General features: G+C 37.8%; 1 protein-coding gene across 8 annotated transcripts in view; it reads left to right on the top strand.

Moving 5' to 3' along the window:
• Positions 1–22457, top strand: part of MAGI2 (membrane associated guanylate kinase, WW and PDZ domain containing 2) — a 394804-nt gene that overhangs the window by 315241 nt on the left and 57106 nt on the right. For 7 of the 8 annotated variants that reach the window (XR_011919492.1, XM_072401731.1, XM_072401730.1 and 4 more), the window contains one exon: positions 4319–4960. The exons of the other annotated variant lie outside the window; for it this stretch is intronic. Coding sequence is in view for 6 of the 7 variants with exons in the window: in XM_072401731.1 (XP_072257832.1) it covers positions 4319–4960 (642 nt within the window). In the remaining variant the exon portion in view is untranslated. The remainder of the gene's footprint in view (positions 1–4318; positions 4961–22457) is intronic. 8 annotated transcript variants of the gene reach the window in all.

Raw genomic sequence — 22457 nt, 5'->3', positions numbered from 1 at the left:
TTAGGGATTGTAATACATGCAGATAATGACAAGAATAATATTTTAAAGAGATTGACTGCACTTATCTAGTATATATTAAACTGTATATTTTCAAATTATCATAAAAAAGTGGCTTACTGCATAATGGATAAAATAAATGTATAAAATCACATTCTACAAAATTTCTTAGCTATAAGATTTTTTTTAAAGAAACAAGCCAGACAGAACGTGTCAATTATAACACACAGTCTAGATTGTTTGTAAGATTACCTGAAAGACTGTCATTTTATTTGATGAATAGCATAAGGAATAGCAAAATGCTGGTATCCTGTTGAATGTGTGGAACAAATGAAAGGTGTTAATTAAACTCACTGTAACATCACTGGCTATAGACGGATGAAAAATGCATTGATGCGTTTATTGTAATTGTATCTATTTGAGATAAAAGTTGTGTCTTTTGAAAAGTTATTAAATGGGTAATTAGTTTGTAATTAAAGTCAAATAAACTATTAGTCAGAGTGTAAAACAGATATAGGATTTTGTTAACTCTTCAGTGACCTCCTATTATCCTCTGGGCTATGTACTTCATTTATCTGTTTTCATGTAGCTCTGGATTGATTCAACAATGCTCACCATTTTAGTAACCAGTTTAAAGTCGAACGTGCTTTCTTTCTTGAACCAAATACAATTCTTTGATTGTAAATGTCTGTCATGTTAGAATAGATTGCATTAAAAAGGAACAAAGAAAAAAAAGAAAGCCACTTAGCTTGTTTGATTGTTGGTAATCGGAGGGGCTACCTTTGAACTTGGCGGGAAGGTAAAATATTTTGCAGAATCCATTCTGTTTATAGGTAAGCAACTTTTAAAAACTATCAGGCATGCATACCCACAAAATGTATTAGACGTTACACTGCTGTTATATGTGACATTTATTCTGTATGTACAAGTATATACTATGTGTTTTTCTTTACACAGAAGTGCATGTATAACCTGTGTCTAGATTTGGATAATAATTACGGAAAATGCATGGGATATAATACACACGTTCATATATATGAAAGGTGTCACATGAAAGGTCTTCACTCATTTATGCAACATTTTTGCAGACATTGGCAGCTGCCAGTTTCTTTTTTATAACTGTTGAAAAGAAAATCCGTCATGAATGCAAAGGGGATTCAAGTTATCTTGCTCTGCCTTTCAGTGACACATGCTGTTAAACCAGGCACTGGCACATTGGAAAGTAGGAACCGTGAGGAGAAATGGCAATTGTTCCAATTCTGTCTTCATTTACACTTGGGAAGTTTTCAGCTGGATCACGGCCAAGCATGATAATATTTCATTAGGGAAGCAAAAAAAGAAGTGGAAGTTACATCTTTGTTAAATTGAATTGCTTTCTACAATGTGGATACAAACAGTAATAAAAGGTTATTAGAAAGTGTTGTTTATGTATGCTAAAGCTTCTGTTACATTCTATGTTGCCTTTTACAGACGTATGGCACATAACATAAGATTCCAACAAACGTTGCCCTGATTTTGGGTAACAGACAGACAGCAGATTTGATGCAAAATTGAAAGGGACCAGCAGTGCTTGTAAAAAATCTTGCAGCTGGTATTCATAGACATGTTAGACATTTTATAGCTTAACAGTCTTCTTGCACTTATGGATGGCTATGTAGCTTCAAAAGTCTCAACTGATTAATTTTATTTAAAACATTGTTTTGCTGCTTGGGTAGTCAGAAACTCATTTGGTCCTTACTATAGTCACATAAGCAATTTGTTCCTTACTATTGTCTTAAAGCTAAACTTCAGGAACAAGAACAACAAGCAATCCTGGGTGGCTCCCTGCAGGTTACTTGTAGCTTGACTGCTCACACCTCGCTGGTTCTTAAAGAACTATGGGGCCTACAGCAGAAGAGCACAGGTTCCTAAATAACCAGCATCTGTAGATTTGACACATATGGAAGTGAATGGTACTGAACGATTCACCACCATCCTCTTTCATTTTTCTAATGGGCTGCTGTGTGTAGCATATTGCATCTCCCCAGGCGGCGGTTCCCTGGCATGAAAAATCGGTGAATGCACCACAAACTCATTGCCAGTCTGAACATAGCCTTTGGGTTGTGGATGGGATTTTGTCATCTTTATTAACAATACAATACTGCAGTACCAGCATGGTGTGTAAGAACATCAAAGTTCATGTGACTGATAAAGCAGCAAGCAGAGTGTGGGAGATCATGCAGCTGACTTGAAGCCTACAGAAGCATGGAATAAAAGACAAAATGACCATTTAATCTGTGCAGTGCAGGAGGAGTCCCACTGCAAGGATATCTAAATAAGGATTATCAGTATGCCCAGTATATTGAAAAGACACAAACAAGAAAACTTTGTATATGTGGTTCAATGTAGTAAGAAATGCAAAGGCCTGTGCATCAGGGAGACAAAACAACCTCTCAACAAACAAATGAAGCCCTCTTAGAGTGGCCGGGTGGGGAATGTGCGCATTGTGGAAAAAAACACTTATCTTTTAAAGATAAGGTAACCAGTTTTGTGATACATAAATATATATAGTTGTTCTCTGGTCTTCGGATATCTCATTATGATACAGAAAAAAATATTTTGTATATATTATTTGCCAAGGCAATGCAGTGCCGTAGCTTTATCAAGCTTCAAAGTGTAAAATCTGCCTTACCTCATTGTACTGTAGCAATCAAAGCACCTTGGTGATGCATTCAAAATGTTTTCTCCTGTCATTTACAGATGGCTCCTTGACAAAGCTATCTCATGCTGTTGACCAAAAATGCAAGCAATGTGGCAATACTGCAACTGCTTTGCAAATATTTAGCTTGATTTCTGTATTTCCAAATATTTAGTCCTTTTTTTATCACTTTGAAGTTGAATTAAGGTGAGCATTGCAGATGTGTATAATATCGAGATAAAGAAAACTATCACATGAGCCTGATAATGACAGTTTCTTCTCTTGGCTATATTTGACAGTCACAGTTTGTGAACATTTTGTGGTTACAACATATCCATTGATGTGGAAATGTGTGGATGGCATAGTGCTCAATTAGTGGTGCTTTATCGATATATTTACTTGTCAGAAACTGTTTCTGAATGATTCATTTTTACTTCTGTGTGTAAAAAAATACTTGGGTACAAAATATTGTATAAAGTATTATTTCCTATAGCTTTGTTATTAACAGAATAACACACAATTTCCTTTAATAGGACAAAGGAAAAAGCTACAGTATGTTGATTTAAAAGTACTGTAGCCAATATTAACAGATTGTTTTATTAGAATGTAAAATATTTTCTGATGGGTTCCTGATTATGGACAGTGGTAGCATTCTAATAATAATCTAATAATAAAATAAATATTATAATAAATAGACTAAACCATATTTATTATGTGGAATGTTATCTTAACCTTTTTATATAATGTTTTTTCTTTACTATTTTGAAAACACTAAATCACAATAATTATCGTTGCTTTGACTGTCTTCCAGGTCATTGACTCTTTTTCTGTATTCCAACCCCTTTTAAAGCACCAAGCAGTTCTTCCACCTCTACCCAAATTCTTTGAAAGAATAACACTATTCTTATGGATATATCTGTCAGTAGATTGTAATGTTGAATATTTCATTGCAAGAGCTTTGAAACATAAGTAAAGCAACACAGTCTATCACGTTTTAAATATGAAAAACACTTACTGCATACCTACCCACGCCACACATTGGGAGAGAATAGTTATTATAACCTTCGTGTCAGCCATTTCTTTTTCTATGGTAGTTTCATCCCTATGGCCCAAAATACACGTTGTACACATATGAGCAATTTGCTTTAAAACTGTAGAACCGAATCTGTTGATTTGCTTTTCCAGTTTAAGAGCCCTAAGCTTAGCAGACCTAAACTAAAAAAACTAAAATCCACCTGTAGGTAGTACTATTTGACAAAAGAGACATGCAATGTCGTCCCAATGACAATCGCCATCTCTATAAGAGTCCGCCATGGCGCCGGCAGTGAAGATGGACTTCTCATTGCTGCAGGGTGACTGCATAGGGTAAGTATGTGCCATATTCAGCAAGTATGTTGTGTATACTTGCTGATTTATGGCAGAAGCTCACCACCCACCCACAAGTGTTTTAATTTGTAGTTATCATTAAAACATTCTATGGATTTTATAACATTTAGAACGTCTATAGAATTTTTTGAATATTACAATGATGCTTTTTTTTTACTTTTAGTGAGTACAGCAACCTTTCTCCTAAACTATTTCAAGTCTTGAGTCAGTAGTAAGTACAGTTCTCTCACTCTGTCAACCATTTTTTTCTGTTCATAGGTGATGTCATTGTCTATATTAATGAAGTTTGTGTTCTCGGGAACACACATGCAGATGTGGTAAAACTCTTCCAGTCAGTTCCAATTGGTCAGAGCGTGAACTTGGTGCTATGTCGAGGATACCCCCTGCCCTATGATCCTGAAGATCCTGCAAGCAGCATGGTTCCTCCTTTGGCAGTAATAGAAAGGCCTCCAGTGGTTGTAAATGGACGAAATAACTATGAGACCTATTTGGAATACATTTCTAGGACGTCTCAATCTGTACCAGATGTAGCAGAAAGACCAATGCCTTCTTTGCACTCCATCCCAGCAGATGGTCAGATTGAAAATACATTTCCTCCACCTCCACCTGCACATGATGATAATGTATCCATGGCTTCTTCTGGAGCCACACAAGCAGAACTCATGACCTTAACCATTGTGAAAGGGGCACAGGGCTTTGGCTTCACAATAGCAGACAGTCCAACAGGACAACGAGTGAAGCAAATTCTAGACGTTCAGGGATGCCCTGGCTTATTCGAAGGGGATCTTATAGTTGAGATCAACCAGCAGAATGTACAGAATCTGAACCATTTAGAAGTAGTAGAGTTGCTAAAAGAATGTCCTGTGGGAAGTGAGACTTCTTTGGTAATTCATAGAGGAGGTAAGTAAAAAAAATATTCTAAAATAATTCCATAATTGATAATAATTTTTTGTTATGCTGTTGAGCACCTTTCATTTTATGTTGTTGAAGAATGAGCAATATTGTTCAAGGCTGTTGCTGTGTAACTGTTGATTTCATAAAATGGACATGTTGTAAATATATAACATACTCCTAATTTATTTTGATAAAGGGTGCTGAGGGCACGTTTTTCTTTTTTAATCACTGTTTGGTCATAATGTGTTTTTGCCACTTTAGCCATGTTGATAATATAGTCTAGAGAAGAACACATTTGCCTATTTCAACATTTAATAGTAACTGTCAAAATATTTGATTCACCTGCATACCTATTTGTAGAGTGCACAAAGAATCCATGCATTTAGGTTTCCTGAATGGCATGATTCTCTGTTGATGGACAAACCTGGACAACCAGGTGATTTATGTGCAATTTGCCTGATTAGTAAATCTGTTTCTTTGTTTCTATATATTGTTATCCTGGTGCATTGTTGCTTTTTCCTTTTTGTGGTACAGTATTTTACATTTAGAGAACATTTGTACTTACCAATATTACTATTTGTCATTATCATGTATATTTAGAAAGGATTGGCATGTTTTGCAGGGCTTTAGAGAGTCATGCCTCTAACGGTCCCTCAATTGAGCCTAAAATCTTTTGTCCCTATCATATTCTTTTTTTTTTTTTTTTTTTTTTTTTTTTTTTTTTAAACTGAGTTTTTATTGCGTTTTCTGTAATATAAACAAGGAACACAGCAATACAGGTATAGGATCAATATGCATAATACAAACAAACATTGGGGGGAGGGGAAGATACACAACAATCAAAGTATATGTCTTTGTCCAAGGTAGCAAATGCTACATTCAAATATTATTGAGTCCAGAGTCAGAAATAGAATCCCATCCGGTATTGCCGGAAACAAACAATGAAAAAAAGAAAAGGAAAAATAAAAACAAAAAATAAAAGTAAAAAACTACTCCCTAGTCATGCAATTGCGGGTAGAAGGCGTCCCATGGATCCCAAATCAATTTAAATCTATCCACTTTGTTTTTTATGAGGGCCGTAAGGTATTCCATTAGGCAAACATCCTGGATATATATATATATATATATATATATTAATATTAATCATCTAGAGAGGGAGGCAGGGTGGATTTTCATCTGGTTGATATGGGGTTGTGAGTTGCCACCAGCATATGGGCAATCAGTTTACTAGTAAGTTTTGGGAGGCCCGTAAAGGGTAGCCCCAATAAATGGTTAAGTGGATCTAGTAAAAGCTGTTGTTGGGTCACATCTTGAAGCAGCTTATGGACTCGGTCCCAATAATTCTGATTAATGGGACAATACTAGAACACATTTTCCAGAGTTCCCCGCTGTGTCCCGCATCGCCAGCAAATAGGGTCCACAGCGGGAATAATCTGTGCACCACATCCGGTGTGTGGTATCCTCGAAATATTATTTTGTACAAATTTTCCTTATATAATGTACAGATCGAGCTTTTTTGTGCTGCTTCCCAGATATCTGACCACTCATCACTGTCCAAAGTGCGGCCTAGAATAGATTCCCAAGTGCTCATATATGCAAATTTATGTATGAAGGAGGCAGTAAATTGAAGAAACCAGACTTTTAGTATATGGACCATTCATGCATATCCTCTCAAAGGAAGTAATTTCTGTAAACCTAGATGCCTGGGTGAGGGAGAGGGCATAGTGTCTAATCTGCAGATACACAAAAAAGGCAGTTTGTGGGAGGTCACATTGGGTTTGAAGTTCCGAAAAGGAGAGCAACGTCTTCGCCACGGGGTGTAAGATATTCCTCAGATGGAATAGTCCCCTCTCCCTTCAGGGCTGCCACATCCCTCTGGTAAGACTATCCGGCAGTAGGGAGTTGTGGATAATGGGCGTCAGTACCGATGCTGTGGAAGATATTATATTTTAGAGTATATTTAATCTTAAAAGTCCGCCATAGGTTTCTATTAGACAGCATTGGTGAAAGCAAATCCTTATCTGCCAATATGAAGGAGGAGCCCCAAAGCATCACATTAGGGTGGATCGCAGCGATCCAGGATTCCTCCAATTCCCTACAAATAGTGGAGGAAGTTAGTGAGGTCCAAAAAGGCAAATAGCATAAATGGGCCCCCACATAATATTTAAGCAGGTCTGGAGCTCCCAGATCTCCAAGCTCCCTTGGTGTACAAACTACCGACTTAGAAAGTCTATGTCGCTTATGTGCCCAGATGAAGTTCAAAAAACCAGCTTGTAACTTTTTCAGGGTCTGGACGGGAACCCGCACTCGGATGGTCTCAAATAAATATAAAAGTTTAGGTAGGAGCATCATTTTTACTGATGCTATACGTCCCAGAAGCCATAACGGGTGTGTTTTCCATTTGTTTAAGTAGTTGTGAGTATAGCTGGCCTATAGTGCCTAAGAGTATAGCTGGCCATATAGTGCCTAAGTAACCAATAGAATGTTCCCGCCACATAAAGGAGTACCAGCGTTTTGCAACGCTGAAAGTTGCAGGTTTGGCATATGTAAAGTTAAGGCCTCCATTTTAGAGGAGTTCACCTTGTAACCTGAAATTTCACCGAACGAGTGTAGTTCAGACCCCAGATTCGGTAGAGTAATAGTAGGTTGTGTCAGTGTAAGAAGCACATCGTCCACATATAGCGAAATCTTGTAGGACTCCTTTACCCGAACACCTTGGATATCTGGATTAGACCTAATTTTTGCTGCCAAAGGTTTGACACATAAGGCAAACATAAAGAGGGACAGTGGGTACCCCTAACGTGTGCCATTTTTAATAGAAAATTGTCTGAAAGAGGGGTGGGGCAATTTACCAGAGGCTGTGGGGCTTCTATAAAGGGACCAAATTGCCTTGACAAAAAGTCCTGAAAATTCCAGCTTGGCAAGTGTGGAAAACATAAACGGCCAACTAAGGCGATCAAACGCCTCTTCTGCATCTAGGCTAAGATTCTGGGATGGGGTTTCATATTTTGTTAAGGATATCTATAACATCAATATCCCTTCGGGTGTTATCTCTTGCATGACGAAAAGGGATAAAACCAGTTTGGTCCCCATGTACTAAATATAGAAGGAGCTTAGAGAGTCTGTTGCCCAGCAGTTTGGTGTAAATTTTAAGATCCTAATTAAGTAGTGCTATGGGTCTATAGTCTATCGAATCTTTACCCGATTTGGGTATAACCGTGATGTGGGAGCTGGAAATAGAAGGCGGAATCGGTTTACCCTGCAAAAAATCATGAAATAAAGCCTCTAACTGTGGGAGTAATTCTGGTAGAAAGGTTTTGTATATAAGTACGATAGGCCATCTGGACCAGGAGCTTTATTAGAGGAAAGATGAGATATAATTTTAGAGATTTCTTCCTCGGTAATGGGTCGGTTGAGGTGTTCTAGGTGCTCTTCCGACAGCTGGGGGAGATCTAGTTCTGCTAAGTAGGAATCTATTTTCTCCTATAAAGTGCTCCCTAAGGAGTTCTGTGCTTGATGCATGACCTGATACAGTTGAGTGTAGTAGGTTTGAAAACAAGAGGCTGAACAGGACAGATCATATCTTATTACCCCGTGTTCGTGTTTGATGGCCATGGAAGAGGAATTGACCTGTGCATCTCCTAATTTATGTGCCAATAGTGTATCTGCCTTGTTACCTTTGTTGATAGTATAATTGTTGGGTGCCTTGCATCATCCAACTGACTTTTCTCAGTTCCAGAGCCCTCCATTTAAAGCGGCGGGAGGTCACCTCCTGCAGGAGTCCCAATGATGGCCTATTGACAAGTTTCGCCTCCGCAGAGCGTAGCTCCCTCTCAGTCAGAGTGCTTGCAGATTGGAGTTACGTTTTAAGCGAGAGCTCAGAGCCACACACTGACCTCTAATTTGGGCCTTGTGAGCCTCCCAAAGTGTAGAGGTATGTGCCACTGAACCCTTGTTTTCAATGAAATAATTTTGAATACCTGTAGTGAGGACCAATTTGGTATCTTCATTTTTAAGGAGAAAACCATTCAATCTCCAATGGCAGACTCTAGTTTTAGAGGGGGCAAGAAAAACATCCAGGGTGACTGGGGAATGATCTGACCAAGTAATAGGATGAATGTCAGCAGATACACTGTACCGCAGTAGCAGAAGGTTAATAAAAATATAATCAATACTAGTGTGAGTGTGGTGAGGCGAGGAGTAAAATGTGAACTGTCTACTCATTGGGTGTTAAATGCGCCAGCTATCGTATAATTGGTAGGGTTAAATGAGCTGTCGAAAGGCCTTAGATTGCTGCAGAACAGAAGTTGGCGGAGGTAGACAGCCTATTCTGAGTTGGGGAGAAAATTACATTAAAATCCCCCCCTAAGATATGGTAAGTATGGGCAAACTCGTCTAGTAAAGCCAATATCTTAGGAATGGCAGCTGACCCACATTAGGAGCATGGATATTACACCAAGTCAAGAGGACTCCTTGCAGCATACCATGAAGGATTATAAACCGGCTATCAATAACGGAGCGGGTTGGTGTAAACTTAAAGGAGTCTTTTATAAAATTGCAACCCCTGCTTTCTTTTTGGAGGGAGAATTTGTCATATGGGCATGCAGGTAGTATTTGGAGGCAAAGTTAAAAGTGCCTGTGTGATCATATTGTGTCTCCTGCAGGAAAATAACCTCTGCCGAATAGCTTTTAAATTCCCTGAGTGCCAACTTCCTCTTAGTGTTAGAATTCAGCCCCTTAACATTGAGAGAAAAAATTTTAGTCGCCATTAAAACACAATCTAATTAGAACGAGTTTATTTGTGGAAGATCTGGTAGGCAGGCAAACCACTTGCACCCAGAATAGCATCATGAAGCAGTGCAAAATGCCCTCTTGGGGGGGTGGGGGGGGAAGAATGTACCGGAGCAAAGAGGACAGGGGAACCGAAAATTAAACACATACATTAAACCAACCTGAATCAGTTGCATATAAGCGACTAAGGGGTGTTCGTCGCCCACCGGTCCCCAGGTGTGCCTAAGAACCACTGGGGAACAACAGTACCTGGAGGGCGTACCATCACTTCCAAGGGGGTCAGTGGCCCAACAGTCCCCAGAGCAATAAACCGACAAACAAGATAACATCAGAAACCAAATTGACCGGCACCGGCAGTCTAGCAGGATAGGAGCTTCAGGGGGAAGTCCCACACCTCGCCCCAAAAACCAGCCCTGGTGCAGGAGCCCCTAAGAAGTCACAGGGCAAAGAAATAAAATACCGAGAAGTAACATCATGTGCACCATAAACAAAAATACAACCTAGTCTTAGCGCTATCTGATTAACATTGGGATAGCACATCCATATCATGTCAGGTACATTTCTATATGAAAGTAATAGCAGGGTGTGAATTAGGATCGATTCCTGAGACATCTAGTTTAAGTGCATGGAGCTTCAACAATTAGTGAGTTCCAACATATATAATGGTAAACATAAGTAATACAGCAATAACAGTACGGGCAGAAACCCAGGGGTAATCTCCAACAGGTTAAAGTAGGGGGAAACAAAGTGCTAAAACAGTGTATGAACATAGTAGAAAAAAACACATCATTCTCTGAGATAAACAGTATGAAAATGTCAGTATCAGAAAGGATATGGTATACAAAACCCCTCTCAACGTTGCCCACCGCCATAATCTCATCCTTAAGATCTGTATCCGTCAGATGACAAAGAACATCCAAAGGCTTACAACACTAGCTTCAAATCTGAATTTTGGGTAGCCTCCGGTAAACCATGGACCCTGATGTTGTTTCTGCGAGTTTTACTGTCCATATCTTCCAAGTGGCGATAAAGGTCTCTGATTTTCAAGTGGTAGTCCCGGGATTTATGGGTTAAGGTTTCTATATCACCTTTGCCCTGATGTAAATTCTCATCAAGATCCCCCACTCTCAGATCGCAGGGTAGACTGTACTTCTGTAACAAGCTGCTGAAAATCTGCCTTGGTGGGTAACATTTGAAGATGTTGCTGCCATGAAGGGCCCACATCAGGATTTTTATACACCAATCCTTGTTTAATATATTGTGAGGGGACTGCAGCCCCATGGATTGCTGTATTGGGCTTTTCTGTAGGGGGCCATGTGCATGAGACAGGGGGCCCAAAGAAGGAAAGGCTTCTCTGCTTAACTCAGGGGGGCCTGAGGCCTGGGAGCCGGGGGAGTCTCCTGTCACCTCTCCCCAAGGAGAGGAGATAGCTTCAGGCCAGAAAACAGCCGGGATAGTGTCGTTTAAGGAGGTGTAGGGGGCTTCACGCCTGATTTGCCTCCGGTGATGGAGAACCCTCTAAAGAGGGGGAGAAACTCACCGCCGCATTGGATACAACCTCCAGTGGATCTTCGTCCTGTTTTTTGGAAGCCAGGTTGTGGGGATATTGACCCCAGGAGTTGTGAGTGCGAGCAGCTGCAGCAAAGTCCAGGTGCCGCATGTCCATGCTCTCTGCACGCTACACGTGCTGAGGGGATAATGGAGCCGGTGCCATCTTAGAATCCTGGGGAGCGGCGGGAATATCACTAACAAATGCCCTGATTGAGGGCTGTGAGGAGTAAGACCGCTGCGCAGGGGTATGGGGGAGCTTCACCCCTTTACCCTGCTTCGATTTGCCCATGGTGCTGAGTTGTCAGTGTCCCTATCCTATTCTAACATCTCTAAGAAAGGACAAATTTGGGGGGAAGCTAATTAGACTGTTAGTATGTTTTGGATGTGGGGGGAAACCAGAGTGCCCAGGGGAAGCCAGGAAGATAAAAGCTCTAAATTTGGAGCCCTAGTGCAAAAAAGCAAGAATACTATCCAATGTGCTGCTCGATTGAAATTGGAGGGTTTTGACCAACTAGGTTGAAGTTCATTGTGCTACTTAAACATAATATTGGTAGCTAGTTCAACATGAACCATTACATCAGTTGAAAAACATTTAATTAGGCAACATAAACAACCAAAAATCAATCTGTTCCTTAAGAATAAAACTAAAGTAAAGAAATTTTAATGTAACTATATCAAATTGTCGAATTGTCAAAATAACAGATGAATCCTTTGAGTGTTTTAGTTATATTGTGCCCTATTGTAGACTTATTGTTTCATTAGTTTGACATGATTTACATATTTGATAAGTCTTAAATGTTCTTTTTTATTATTTAAAATATTAAAGAATTTTATGGAAAATTAAAAGATCAAAGTAAAGCTGAACCTATTAAAATGTAATTTCCTACTAATTTGCTACATTGTATTTCTGACTAATCTGATAATCATAGTAATTATGAATTCTAGTCACTCAAGGAAACCCAAATTAATTGTTTTATCATGTAAAAGGATGTGTGTTTGCAAAGTTAGGAATAGAGAGGACAGTGAATGGGAGTTGTTAAACCACATCTAATTTTTAGTGGTCTACACACATAAAAATATATAACAACATGATTGTACATCTAGACATTACAACTATTACAGTTGGAAAGATGCTAAAACTAACCTTTAGATAAAACCAAATATTTATTAGGATACAAGTGGCAGATTGAAATATAATTTTTGAAATAGTGGCCCACATGGAAACTCCCTGTGCAACTTAAGAAAACAAAATTCATGTTAAAGTGCAAAAAATGTTTGATATGTTGAAGTTGATTTTAACAGTCTGAGCGTGCATGTAGCTTAGATTTTTTTCATGTCAGGAATAAAAATCACAACATTCATTAGACATCTAGTAGTAGTCATTTTGAGCTGGACTGGTTACAGACTTGTTGAAGACATACGTTTTTAGTTTTAACCTTTTTATAATGAGAAAGTGGGGATGACGAATAACAATCAATAAAAAAACATATACAATGCAAAAAAAGAGAAAACCAATCTTTAAATCTTATGCAATGTCAGGGGAGCAGCAGATTTAAATTGACAAATTGAAACATGTCAAAAGAGAGAATTTATAGAAACATTTCCTAAATTGATTGTAGTCCCGCATGTAATACTGTCTTAAAAACTGTGAGGGATAGTCACGCCCCCGTTACCCTCCCCCCAATCCCCAACACCCAAAGGCCAGCTGCAGACCTATGATAAGTAAGAGAAAATATAAAGAGAGATCAGATGCACCTACCAGATATAGTCTGCCACTGAGACCTTCAGCAGTATACATCAGAACCAACCAAACTGAAAACCTTGGGTCTCGGGTATGAAGAAAACACAAGATATCCTATTACTAATTCTATAGCCCAAAGGAAACTTGGAAACCTCAAGGACAAAAAGTTAAAGGCATGGGCTACTTTACCTACCCTCTCTCTAAATTGTCCTGTTTTTGGATAAGTTGTGTGGGTCCAAGACATTTTCAGTCACCTAGAGATAGGGTTTGGGCAGTGACAAAACAAGAAAATGATACTTGGGTCTGCAGATGGCATTAGGAAGGTCTCATGTTTCTGGATGAGTAATTTGTTAACATATATGTTATTATGTATATATATAAAAATGTACAATATAATTTTAGTAATATTCCAAAGGACAGTGTTTCATGTAGTATTGTAAAAACATTTGCTAAGTGTATTTCCTAACATGGAAAAATAGGTACTTTCTCTTTTTTTGGGAAGTACTTTTACAAAATGGCCATTTCTGATCCTTTGTTACTCATGAAAAAGGTGCTCTGGGACATAAATATTTTTGGCAATTAGGCATGACATTACAAGGTAAATTACAAAAAGGGGTTACTCATATAAATTTAAAACATATGGGGGTGGCTAATATATGAACCAATGCAGTGCGAGGGAGTGGGAAAGTAAACCCTTTTTAAATTTTATTTACAAAGATTACATATGCAAAAAAAAACATTATCATTAATAATTAAAAGTTTTGAACAGCAAAGAGATCATTAAAAAGAAAAATCTCTGCATTTGAAAAAAGATTGACATATATGTTTAGGACTTAATATTTTGCAACATTAATTAACATGATTAAATTTAAACTTCTATAAAGTATGTTTTTTATTAAGGTTCCTTTTGCTAACTGAGGAACTATTTAGAATTTATTTCAGTAATGTTCCTAATTGTCCTGTAAAAAAAAAAAGGAAAACGTATTGACAGTTCTTAAGTACAGATGGCAAATAAGAAGTAAACACATTTCCATGGAAATGAACCAAAAATTAAAAGACAGTCATTCACTTTATTTGCCAGCTGTTAGAATAACTTTTAGCAACATAATTAATTCTAAGACATGCTTGTTTCCATGAAAGTGGATCTGAATGACAAAAGATGATTTAAATGTTAAACTTAGCCACTGAAGATATTTCAACAGACATTATGGTAATAGGATGTCGCCTGTGTGTTTTTAATAGTAATAAAAAATTAAGAATTTGGTAAATATAGCCGTTAGCTCATATCATTTAATACTGCTTTTTTTCCTGGCCCTAAAAATATTACACATACAATTATTTATGTGTATTATGTAATTGTACTCTGTGTTTAGGCATATATAGTATTCCTAGAATACTTATTGGAAATAATCAAATGCCAGGTAATTGCTTGTTTAAAATATATTTCACTTCAATCAAACAAGTAGTTTGTTGAACTAAAATTGGAGCAGGAAGTTATTTTATTTGTGCACATGGTGTGTGTTTTGTGGAAGTACAGTCTAGCACAGTGTTTCTCAACTAGGGTTCCTCCACAGCTTGCTAGGTGTCCCTTGAGCAATGAGCAATTTGTGCCCTTCAGGTCACCTCAGGTGACACCAGTGATCTTTTTGGCTATCCACAATGGTGATATTGCTCCCACTGGCCAGCAATGTAAGAGGCATTCTTCCCTTTGGCCTCTATGCTAATATACTGTGCGCTGTGGATAAAGTAATTATAGAAAGGGTTCCCTGAAGACCTGAAAGATAAGCCAGGAGTTCTCCCATGTTAAAAAGGTCGAGAAAAGCTGGTTTAGCACAGCAAACAGTAAAACCAACTTCTTATTGCTAATATAGTTATTCTACATGCTTTTGTCCCAAAGAAATGTAATACATTTAAATTACAATTCTCCTTATTTCACAGTAGTCCTTAATCCCCCTAGCGGTAATCCCAAGTGTGACTCGGGGTGACTTTTACATGAAGCCGGGACGTTTAAAAGCGGATTACTGAGTAATCTGGTTTTAAATACCACCCGGGTCCCAGTCATGCCGCTGCTCACATCTGCAGAGAGATGCGAAGCACAATGCAGGACTTCTGCATTGTGCTTCACATCTCACTGCAGATGCGAGCAGCTCCAGCGTCTGTGTGAGGCAGGCGGGACATCCCCACTCGCATCATGGTGTGTCTGGGAGGGAAATTTAAAAGCAGATTACAATGTAATCTGCTTTTAAATGGTTTTTACAGTACAAAAACACCACACAACATGAAATAAAAATAAAAGTACATTTTTAATTTTATATTTTATTTTAAGATTACGTTGTTGTCTATTTCATTTTTTTTTAAATATTTATAATTATGTATTATATTATAATTTATGATTATAATATAATTATCATACCCGGGAGTTAATCCTAAGAATTACAGGCCCACAGTATAAACAAAAATTTCTATGCAAAAAAATAGGATCACTTTTTGCATCAAAAAACTGACAGAATTAGAACGCTAGGGGGTTTAATACAGCTTCATTGCATTGTTGGGTTGTATTTTGTTCAAAGTATGTGAGAAATGAAACAATATGATTTACTGTCATTTCATCTATCACTGCAGTCTTCCTGGTTTGTTTGCACTGCAACTAGAAGCTCATCTCTCCATACACCACAGAAACACACAACCTGAGACACATGTTGTCAGCTCAGCCTCACTGAGATAATGGACCTGATTTATCGAAGCTCTCAAGGTTGGAGAGAATACACTTTCAGCAGTGAACCTGGGTGATCCAGCAAATCTGAAATTGATCTGGTCCAGAATTGAAACATTCTACAAAATAAATTGAAACACAATTACTAACAAATAGCAAATCTATGGTTTGCTGGATCACCCAGGTTCACTTATGTATTTTCTACAGCCTTGGAGAGCTTTAATAAATTAGGCCAAATGTAACAAATGCGTTTAAGGCTTTGGAATTCTTACTTCTAGTTTCTTGAAGCAATATTGCTGTGGTAGATGTTTAGAAAATAAGATCACAGTTCCACGTGCACTATTCCCTGTTTTTCATGGTAGCAGTATAAGACTGCAGAAAACTAGCATAAAGAAAGTAGTTCAATATTGATTTTATTAGGTTCCATTTGGGAATAATGTTCAGGGACCCTGGACATATACCACATGAATATTGGAACTGGCATTTCACCATGATACCACGTAGATGACTTATAATACTAGAACAGGTATTGGTGATATTCATTTACTGTGTACTAAACATAGAAAAGCTTATTATCTTACTTTTTTCTGTTGAATTTAAAGGTTGGTCAGCCTAAGGATTAATTTCAATCTGACTGTTTGTTTGAGAATCTAAATGGGGCATTTACCCAATCTAAGGATATGATAAACTGGATGTATTACATTTCATTTTAGTTTTAGCCTTGACGCACACTATATTTTAATTCTTTTTATTTTTTTAAGAAAGATTTATTTGAAGATGATTTAACCCAGTAAGAGCCTTATATTTTCTAAAATGTATATGACAGTTCTAAACCACAGGTGTTTAATTTTACCCCAGACCAGTTTTGATGTTTATTGTAAAGGTTTAAGATGAGGACCAAAATCCTATTGTCTTTCATTATGAGGCTTTTACAAGTGTGTTTCATCCTAATAAAAAATTACAATATGCATGGATATGCAAAAGTCTTTCAATGTTGATATTCCAAAAGGCAGTTTTATTTTGCTAACTTGGTATTTTGCCTTGGAATCTTCTAGGTTGAACAGAAAAAGAACCAGGTCAGTGTGTTATAGCCAATATTTTATCAACGTTATGCCAGACAAATCTGTAAGCCATTTTAACAAGACTTTTCGTTTAAAATGATTGGGAATTATGATTTTACAGCCAGTAAAAGATTAAATAACACTATGGCCAAAACTCACTTGTTAACTATTTTGCTGAAGTGGTTAAAGTGAAAGAAACAGTTGGGTTGCAATACTTCCTTTCCTGAAAATAATGATGTTCTAACTTTCCACCCTTTATTGCTGGCCGCAAGTCTTGGCCATGTGATCTGTGCTAAAGTGAAATATTAGACACTTTAAACTCTATATATCCATATCTGTATATGTGTTTGTGTATATATATTTATATTTATACATACCTGCAAAAAATGGATTCTAGAAGAGCATTTTCATGGTGACCTTGTCTATTTATTCTGTAAATATATCAATTTTCATACTATACACAATGCAAAGCAGTTATTGAAAATGGCAGAAAAAATATTTTTCGGTTTTAGATTTTTAAGGAACTAAATTGAATTATACCCCCAATCACAAATTGGACCCTATAGATGAGATGGATATGGTAACTAACTGTGTGTGTGTGTCCGTGCGTGTGCGTGTGTGTGTGTGTGTGTGTGTGTGTGTGTGAAAAATGTAAAATAAAGCAAGAAAAACAGGTCATATTTGGAACAAAATCAGTAAACTGTAATATGTGTTGACTGACAAATTATTATATCATTGGTATTACAATAACTTGGCATGGTGAACAATATGGTAACTTTATTGTTAATACAATGGAAATGCTATAGTATGGCTTAAAAAAAAAAGAAAGTAGGATAGGTTTATCTGCTTGTACAAATTAAGCCCATTTGTCATTGTCTATGTTTGTATAGACTGTGGCTGTATTCATTTTACAGTGTAAAGTAAGTGCAGTGAAAGTGATTGGTTTATAGTATTAATGTGTTATTATTTACCTTCATATAAAAATACAGGCGTCTCTTTATCTATATTTAGAGCAGTGTATCTGACATTCAGCACACATATTTCTGGTGCAAATGTTTTCAATGGCAGTGATTGATTCTCCTCCAGAGAATGTGTGCTGAATGTCTGATTCCTTGCTATAAATAGACCACATAAAGTGCTGCTGACATCATCAGTTACTATGTTTGCTCTGTCCTTTTTGTGCAGAGCTTGTCATTGCTAAGCATTACAATTCTGAGAACATTTTGATCTATCTGTTCTTCAGATGGCTACATCTGCATGCAGAGTACCATGGAGCCCCACTGTATCCACCCTTGTGTGCATGCACACCCGGTCCTAGTACTAATTCTGTACGGACAGGGATGATTGGCTAAGGATGGGCGTGTTAGCGGTGCAAATTGTATGATGCTGTAGAAAACATGGGGGCTGCCACACATGCACAGGAAGGGAGTAAGGGGGTCTGGTGGCTTCCTGCAATGTGTGTTTTTCAAGCTTGTGAAGTGGCACCCAATGATTCCAAGATGGCAGTGGATATTAAGAAAATATACCTATCAGCATTTATTTAATAAGCATAGATCATGTTTAGGGATGAATGCTTTATGAGATGTTTGTATATATTGTATTGTATATGTTTGTATAGGAAACTGACAAAAAAGGGTGGTAAATGAAACCAGATTTGCAGCTATGTGTTATAGGAGAATATATATATATATATTTCCAGTAGTCTTTTTATTGGCTTTGTGATTGAGTTGAGTTTTTTTTTTTTGCAGAGCTTGAAAGACTTGAAGTCCATGAATGCTTGTGGTACTGTACTCTAGTTTAGATTTGCCTGTAAAGGGTATAAGTTCCAGTACAGTAACGTACGAGAACAATAATTCAGACAACTTCAGAGCCATCTCAGCATACTGTTACAGGATCACTTTTCTATCAAATATCAGGATTAATGCTATGCATGTGTGCATATTAGGTCTCTTATCCTTCTGCCCCCTGGAGAAATGAATATATAGTTCCATGGGAAACTTGTGATGATGGATTTCTATTTAAATGCATACAGTTCTTCAGGGTATATTTAATGAGATTTGATGATTCAGTATTATGATTCAGTTAGTCCCATCCATTCCCTCCTAATTAGGTCTTGCTAGAATAATACTGTATGGATAGCTGTGGCACTTTACCCTGCCTTATGTCCTCGTTAAACAGACATGGTTTCTGCAAATATATAGGCAAGTTATAAGTTTAAGTATATAAGTATAAGTACAAGGTGACGTATTTGTGGACATTATTGTGGACAAGTATTACTGTGTATACATACAATTAAACTTTGTTCAGCTGTTTTCTTTCATTACCCTCTCTTTTTCTTTGCTTTAAATGAAAATCAATGATAGAAATTGGATATATTATGAAATTAGATCTGCTACATTAAAGATAAACTTCTGGCACAATAATCTTTATTTTTGTATTCATATAATATATTCCTCATTAGCTACAAATAATATAAATACATTTTGTTTACTCTATATGCCTGCACAAAATACAGTTATTAACTTGAAAATGTATCAGGGAAATCATCACCATGCTTAACATAGTCGGTACAAGGTGGACCTATCAGACTCGCCTACTACAGGCTGGCTACAGATGAACCCTAAACCCTGAAGTCGCAATTGTATGTATTTATCAATAAAATGCAGTACAGTAGTAAATTATGCAAATATTCTATTTCAATTTTTTTCAACTAATTCACTTCTAAAAGTGGCACCATTGGAGGAATTCTGGGCCCCCCACACACCTTAGTAATTTGTTTTTCTGCTTTTGTGATTAGTTCACTGCTTTTACTCATAGTCATAGGGCAGCACGGTGGCTCAGAGGTTAGCATTCTGGCCTTTGCAGCATCCCAGGTTCAAATCCCAGCCAGGACACTATCTGCATGGAGTTTGCAGGTTCTCCCTGTGTTTGTGTGGGTTTCCTCTGGGTACTCCAGTTTCCTCCCACATCCCAAAAAACATGCAGTTAAGTTAATTGGCTTCCCCCAAATTGACCATAGACTGTATTAATGAAATATGACTATGGTAGGGACATTAGATTGTGAGCCCCTTTGAGGGACAACAAGTGACATGACTATGGACATTGCACAGTGCTGCGTTATATCGGTGCTATATAAATACTGGATAATAACAATAAAAATAGTCTGCACTATGATACAAATGCAGACATTTTCAGACATACTCAGCAAAGAAGCTTCATTTTAGTGAAATATTCCCTAAGACACTTATATAAAGGAATGCCAACACTGCAGCTTTTCATATTACAAAGCTTAGACTGGCAAGCTGGGTATAATGAAGACAGATCCTCAGGTTCATAAATACTTTTAAGAAAAGGGATAGTAAAGCAGAATTTCTTTAGAGACAGAGGAAGGTATAAATCCCAAAAAGTTTGTTACCATTGCTACAATGTATAGTTCACAAAGTGTGAGGAGTTTAATTTGCATTTTTAAGGCTGTGTCTACACGGACTGTTTCCCCAGCGTTTAACCTATGACTTTAAAAGCCCATGTTTGAAATTTCCATGCATTCCAATAGGCTAATCTACACCAGGGCATTTTCTTGAGGCACGTTTTTGAGCATAACAAATAACGCTCCTTGCAACGTTTTAAAAATTAAAACGCAGGGTTAATGCAGGTTAGGTTTTCCCACGTGTATAGGTGCTTGAAACGTAAACGTGGGAAAACACGGCATAAACCTTTTTCTAGCGTTTTCCAGCGGTTGTAAGGCAAGCTATAAATTGCTAGTAAAAGTACATAAAATTGCACGTAAACTCAGTAGGAACGTTTACATGCATTTTTAAAACCAACCGTGTAGACTCAGTCTGAAGTTACTTTTTGAGTACTGCCTTTTGTAAAATACATCCTTGGTGTATATTGAGGCATGTCATGTGTAATCATATGCTACTGTAACATTCTTGATAGGTCTGCTTTAAAGTTGACCTATACTCACTTTGCAACAGAGTTATTTACTAAAGAAATGTAAGATTTTAAGTTGGCAAAGTGAAATATCAATTTTGAGGTATAGGTGAAGCTTTGCCTCCTGTACCTATCCAAACCTGTGCCTTAAAAATATTCATGTTTTTTTTTTTAATTTTCTTCCTTGATTGGGTATTGTTTTTGCAAACTGAATTTCTAGCACAATCATTAAGCTAGGTGAAATTCCCTTACTAGGTGACTTGAAATGATATCCAGGAATAGCATTACATGAAAATTGCTCAACAACCATACAAAAGTAATCAAAATAAAGTCCTGTTTTCTTCAGAAATAATCCTCCAGTAGGACGACATAGAAATGTTCTTTCAACAGTGCTCAAATTATGTTCATGTAAACTTCCTTAGCACCTACCAGTTTTTCATTCTGTGTACTGGATGCATGTACATAAAAAGTCTTCAGATGCATTTTCCCATAGACTTTTCTATGACCCTGCACTGAAAGGGTTGAATGTAAAAGTAGATTGCTGTGAAAAATGTGCTTTTTTCACATGCACCAATCATATTTATTTTAAACATAATCAAGCGGCTGGTATTTTTATTTGTCTAGACCAGAGGTCAGCAAACTTTTTTGGCCACTAGGTCATTTCAGGGGTAGGCTGGAGCACACTAGGCTGTACTCTCTCGAGAGTCCTGCCCTAATGGCTCCGCCCCCACCAGGAATGTCCCCTGAAGGGAAATCCCTCTCCTTGGCAATGCATACAGAGAAGAGTGAATGTTCCCTATTTACCCCAGTGGCGTAAGTGTTAACGCCGGCCTCGGTAAATAGGGAAGGGAGTTACCACAGGAAGGCTCAAGAGCTGCATGCGGCTCCGGCCGCTCTGGCTCAGGTAGTTTGTAGGGCAAAAATACATTTTCTATAGAATATGCTGTTTTGGGCGCCATGTCGGGCTGGCCACATGACCAAAGGCCCATAGTGATTTCCTTCAAAGCAGAGTATCAAATATTGTTTGAATTTTTTTTTAAAACACAAAGATCACCTAACCAAATGTCTAGATCAGGGGTCAGCAAACTTTTTTGGCTACTAGGCCATTTTAGGATGTCAATAAGGCACACTAGGCCGGACACTCTCATGAGTACTGCACTGATGATTCAGCTTCCCCACCAGGAAGTATAACAAGGAGGCTCAAGAGCCGCATGCGGCTCCTGAGCCACGGGTTGATGACCATTGCTGGCCGGGATTGGGCCAGATCAACCAGGGGGGCGTTAGGCCGGAACAGACTACTGGCTGGGCTGTATCTGGCCTAAAGGCCGGAGTTTGCCTACCCCTGGTCTAGAACCTCAGGCATGTGGCCAGCTCTGCATGGCTCCTGGCAAAGCATTAGATACATGAACGGTGTTTATTATAAAAACTCACTTTATATTAATCAGTCCCAGCCAGAATATGTCATCTGCATATTTTATTCATGCTTTTTAAGTTTCTTACTATTTGATGATACCAGAAATAAGGTGTTTCTGCTTTATCCCCAAGTCAACATGTCTGCATTTTCTAATGTGAAATGATTTTAACCGATATTTCAATCATGTGACGTAAAGAACTGCAGCATTACATATTGGTGTACTAGCCCTTTAATCATTTCTGCATAATTCTATTTCATTCACTTTGTAAGCACCATAACCTAATAAAATTGGTACACAC

This window comes from Pyxicephalus adspersus, chromosome 2 (assembly GCF_032062135.1).
Source record: "Pyxicephalus adspersus chromosome 2, UCB_Pads_2.0, whole genome shotgun sequence".
In the NCBI taxonomy this organism is placed as follows: Eukaryota; Metazoa; Chordata; class Amphibia; order Anura; family Pyxicephalidae; genus Pyxicephalus; species Pyxicephalus adspersus.
Note: the sequence above shows the minus strand (reverse complement) of the source record. Positions and strands in the feature narration are given on the sequence as shown.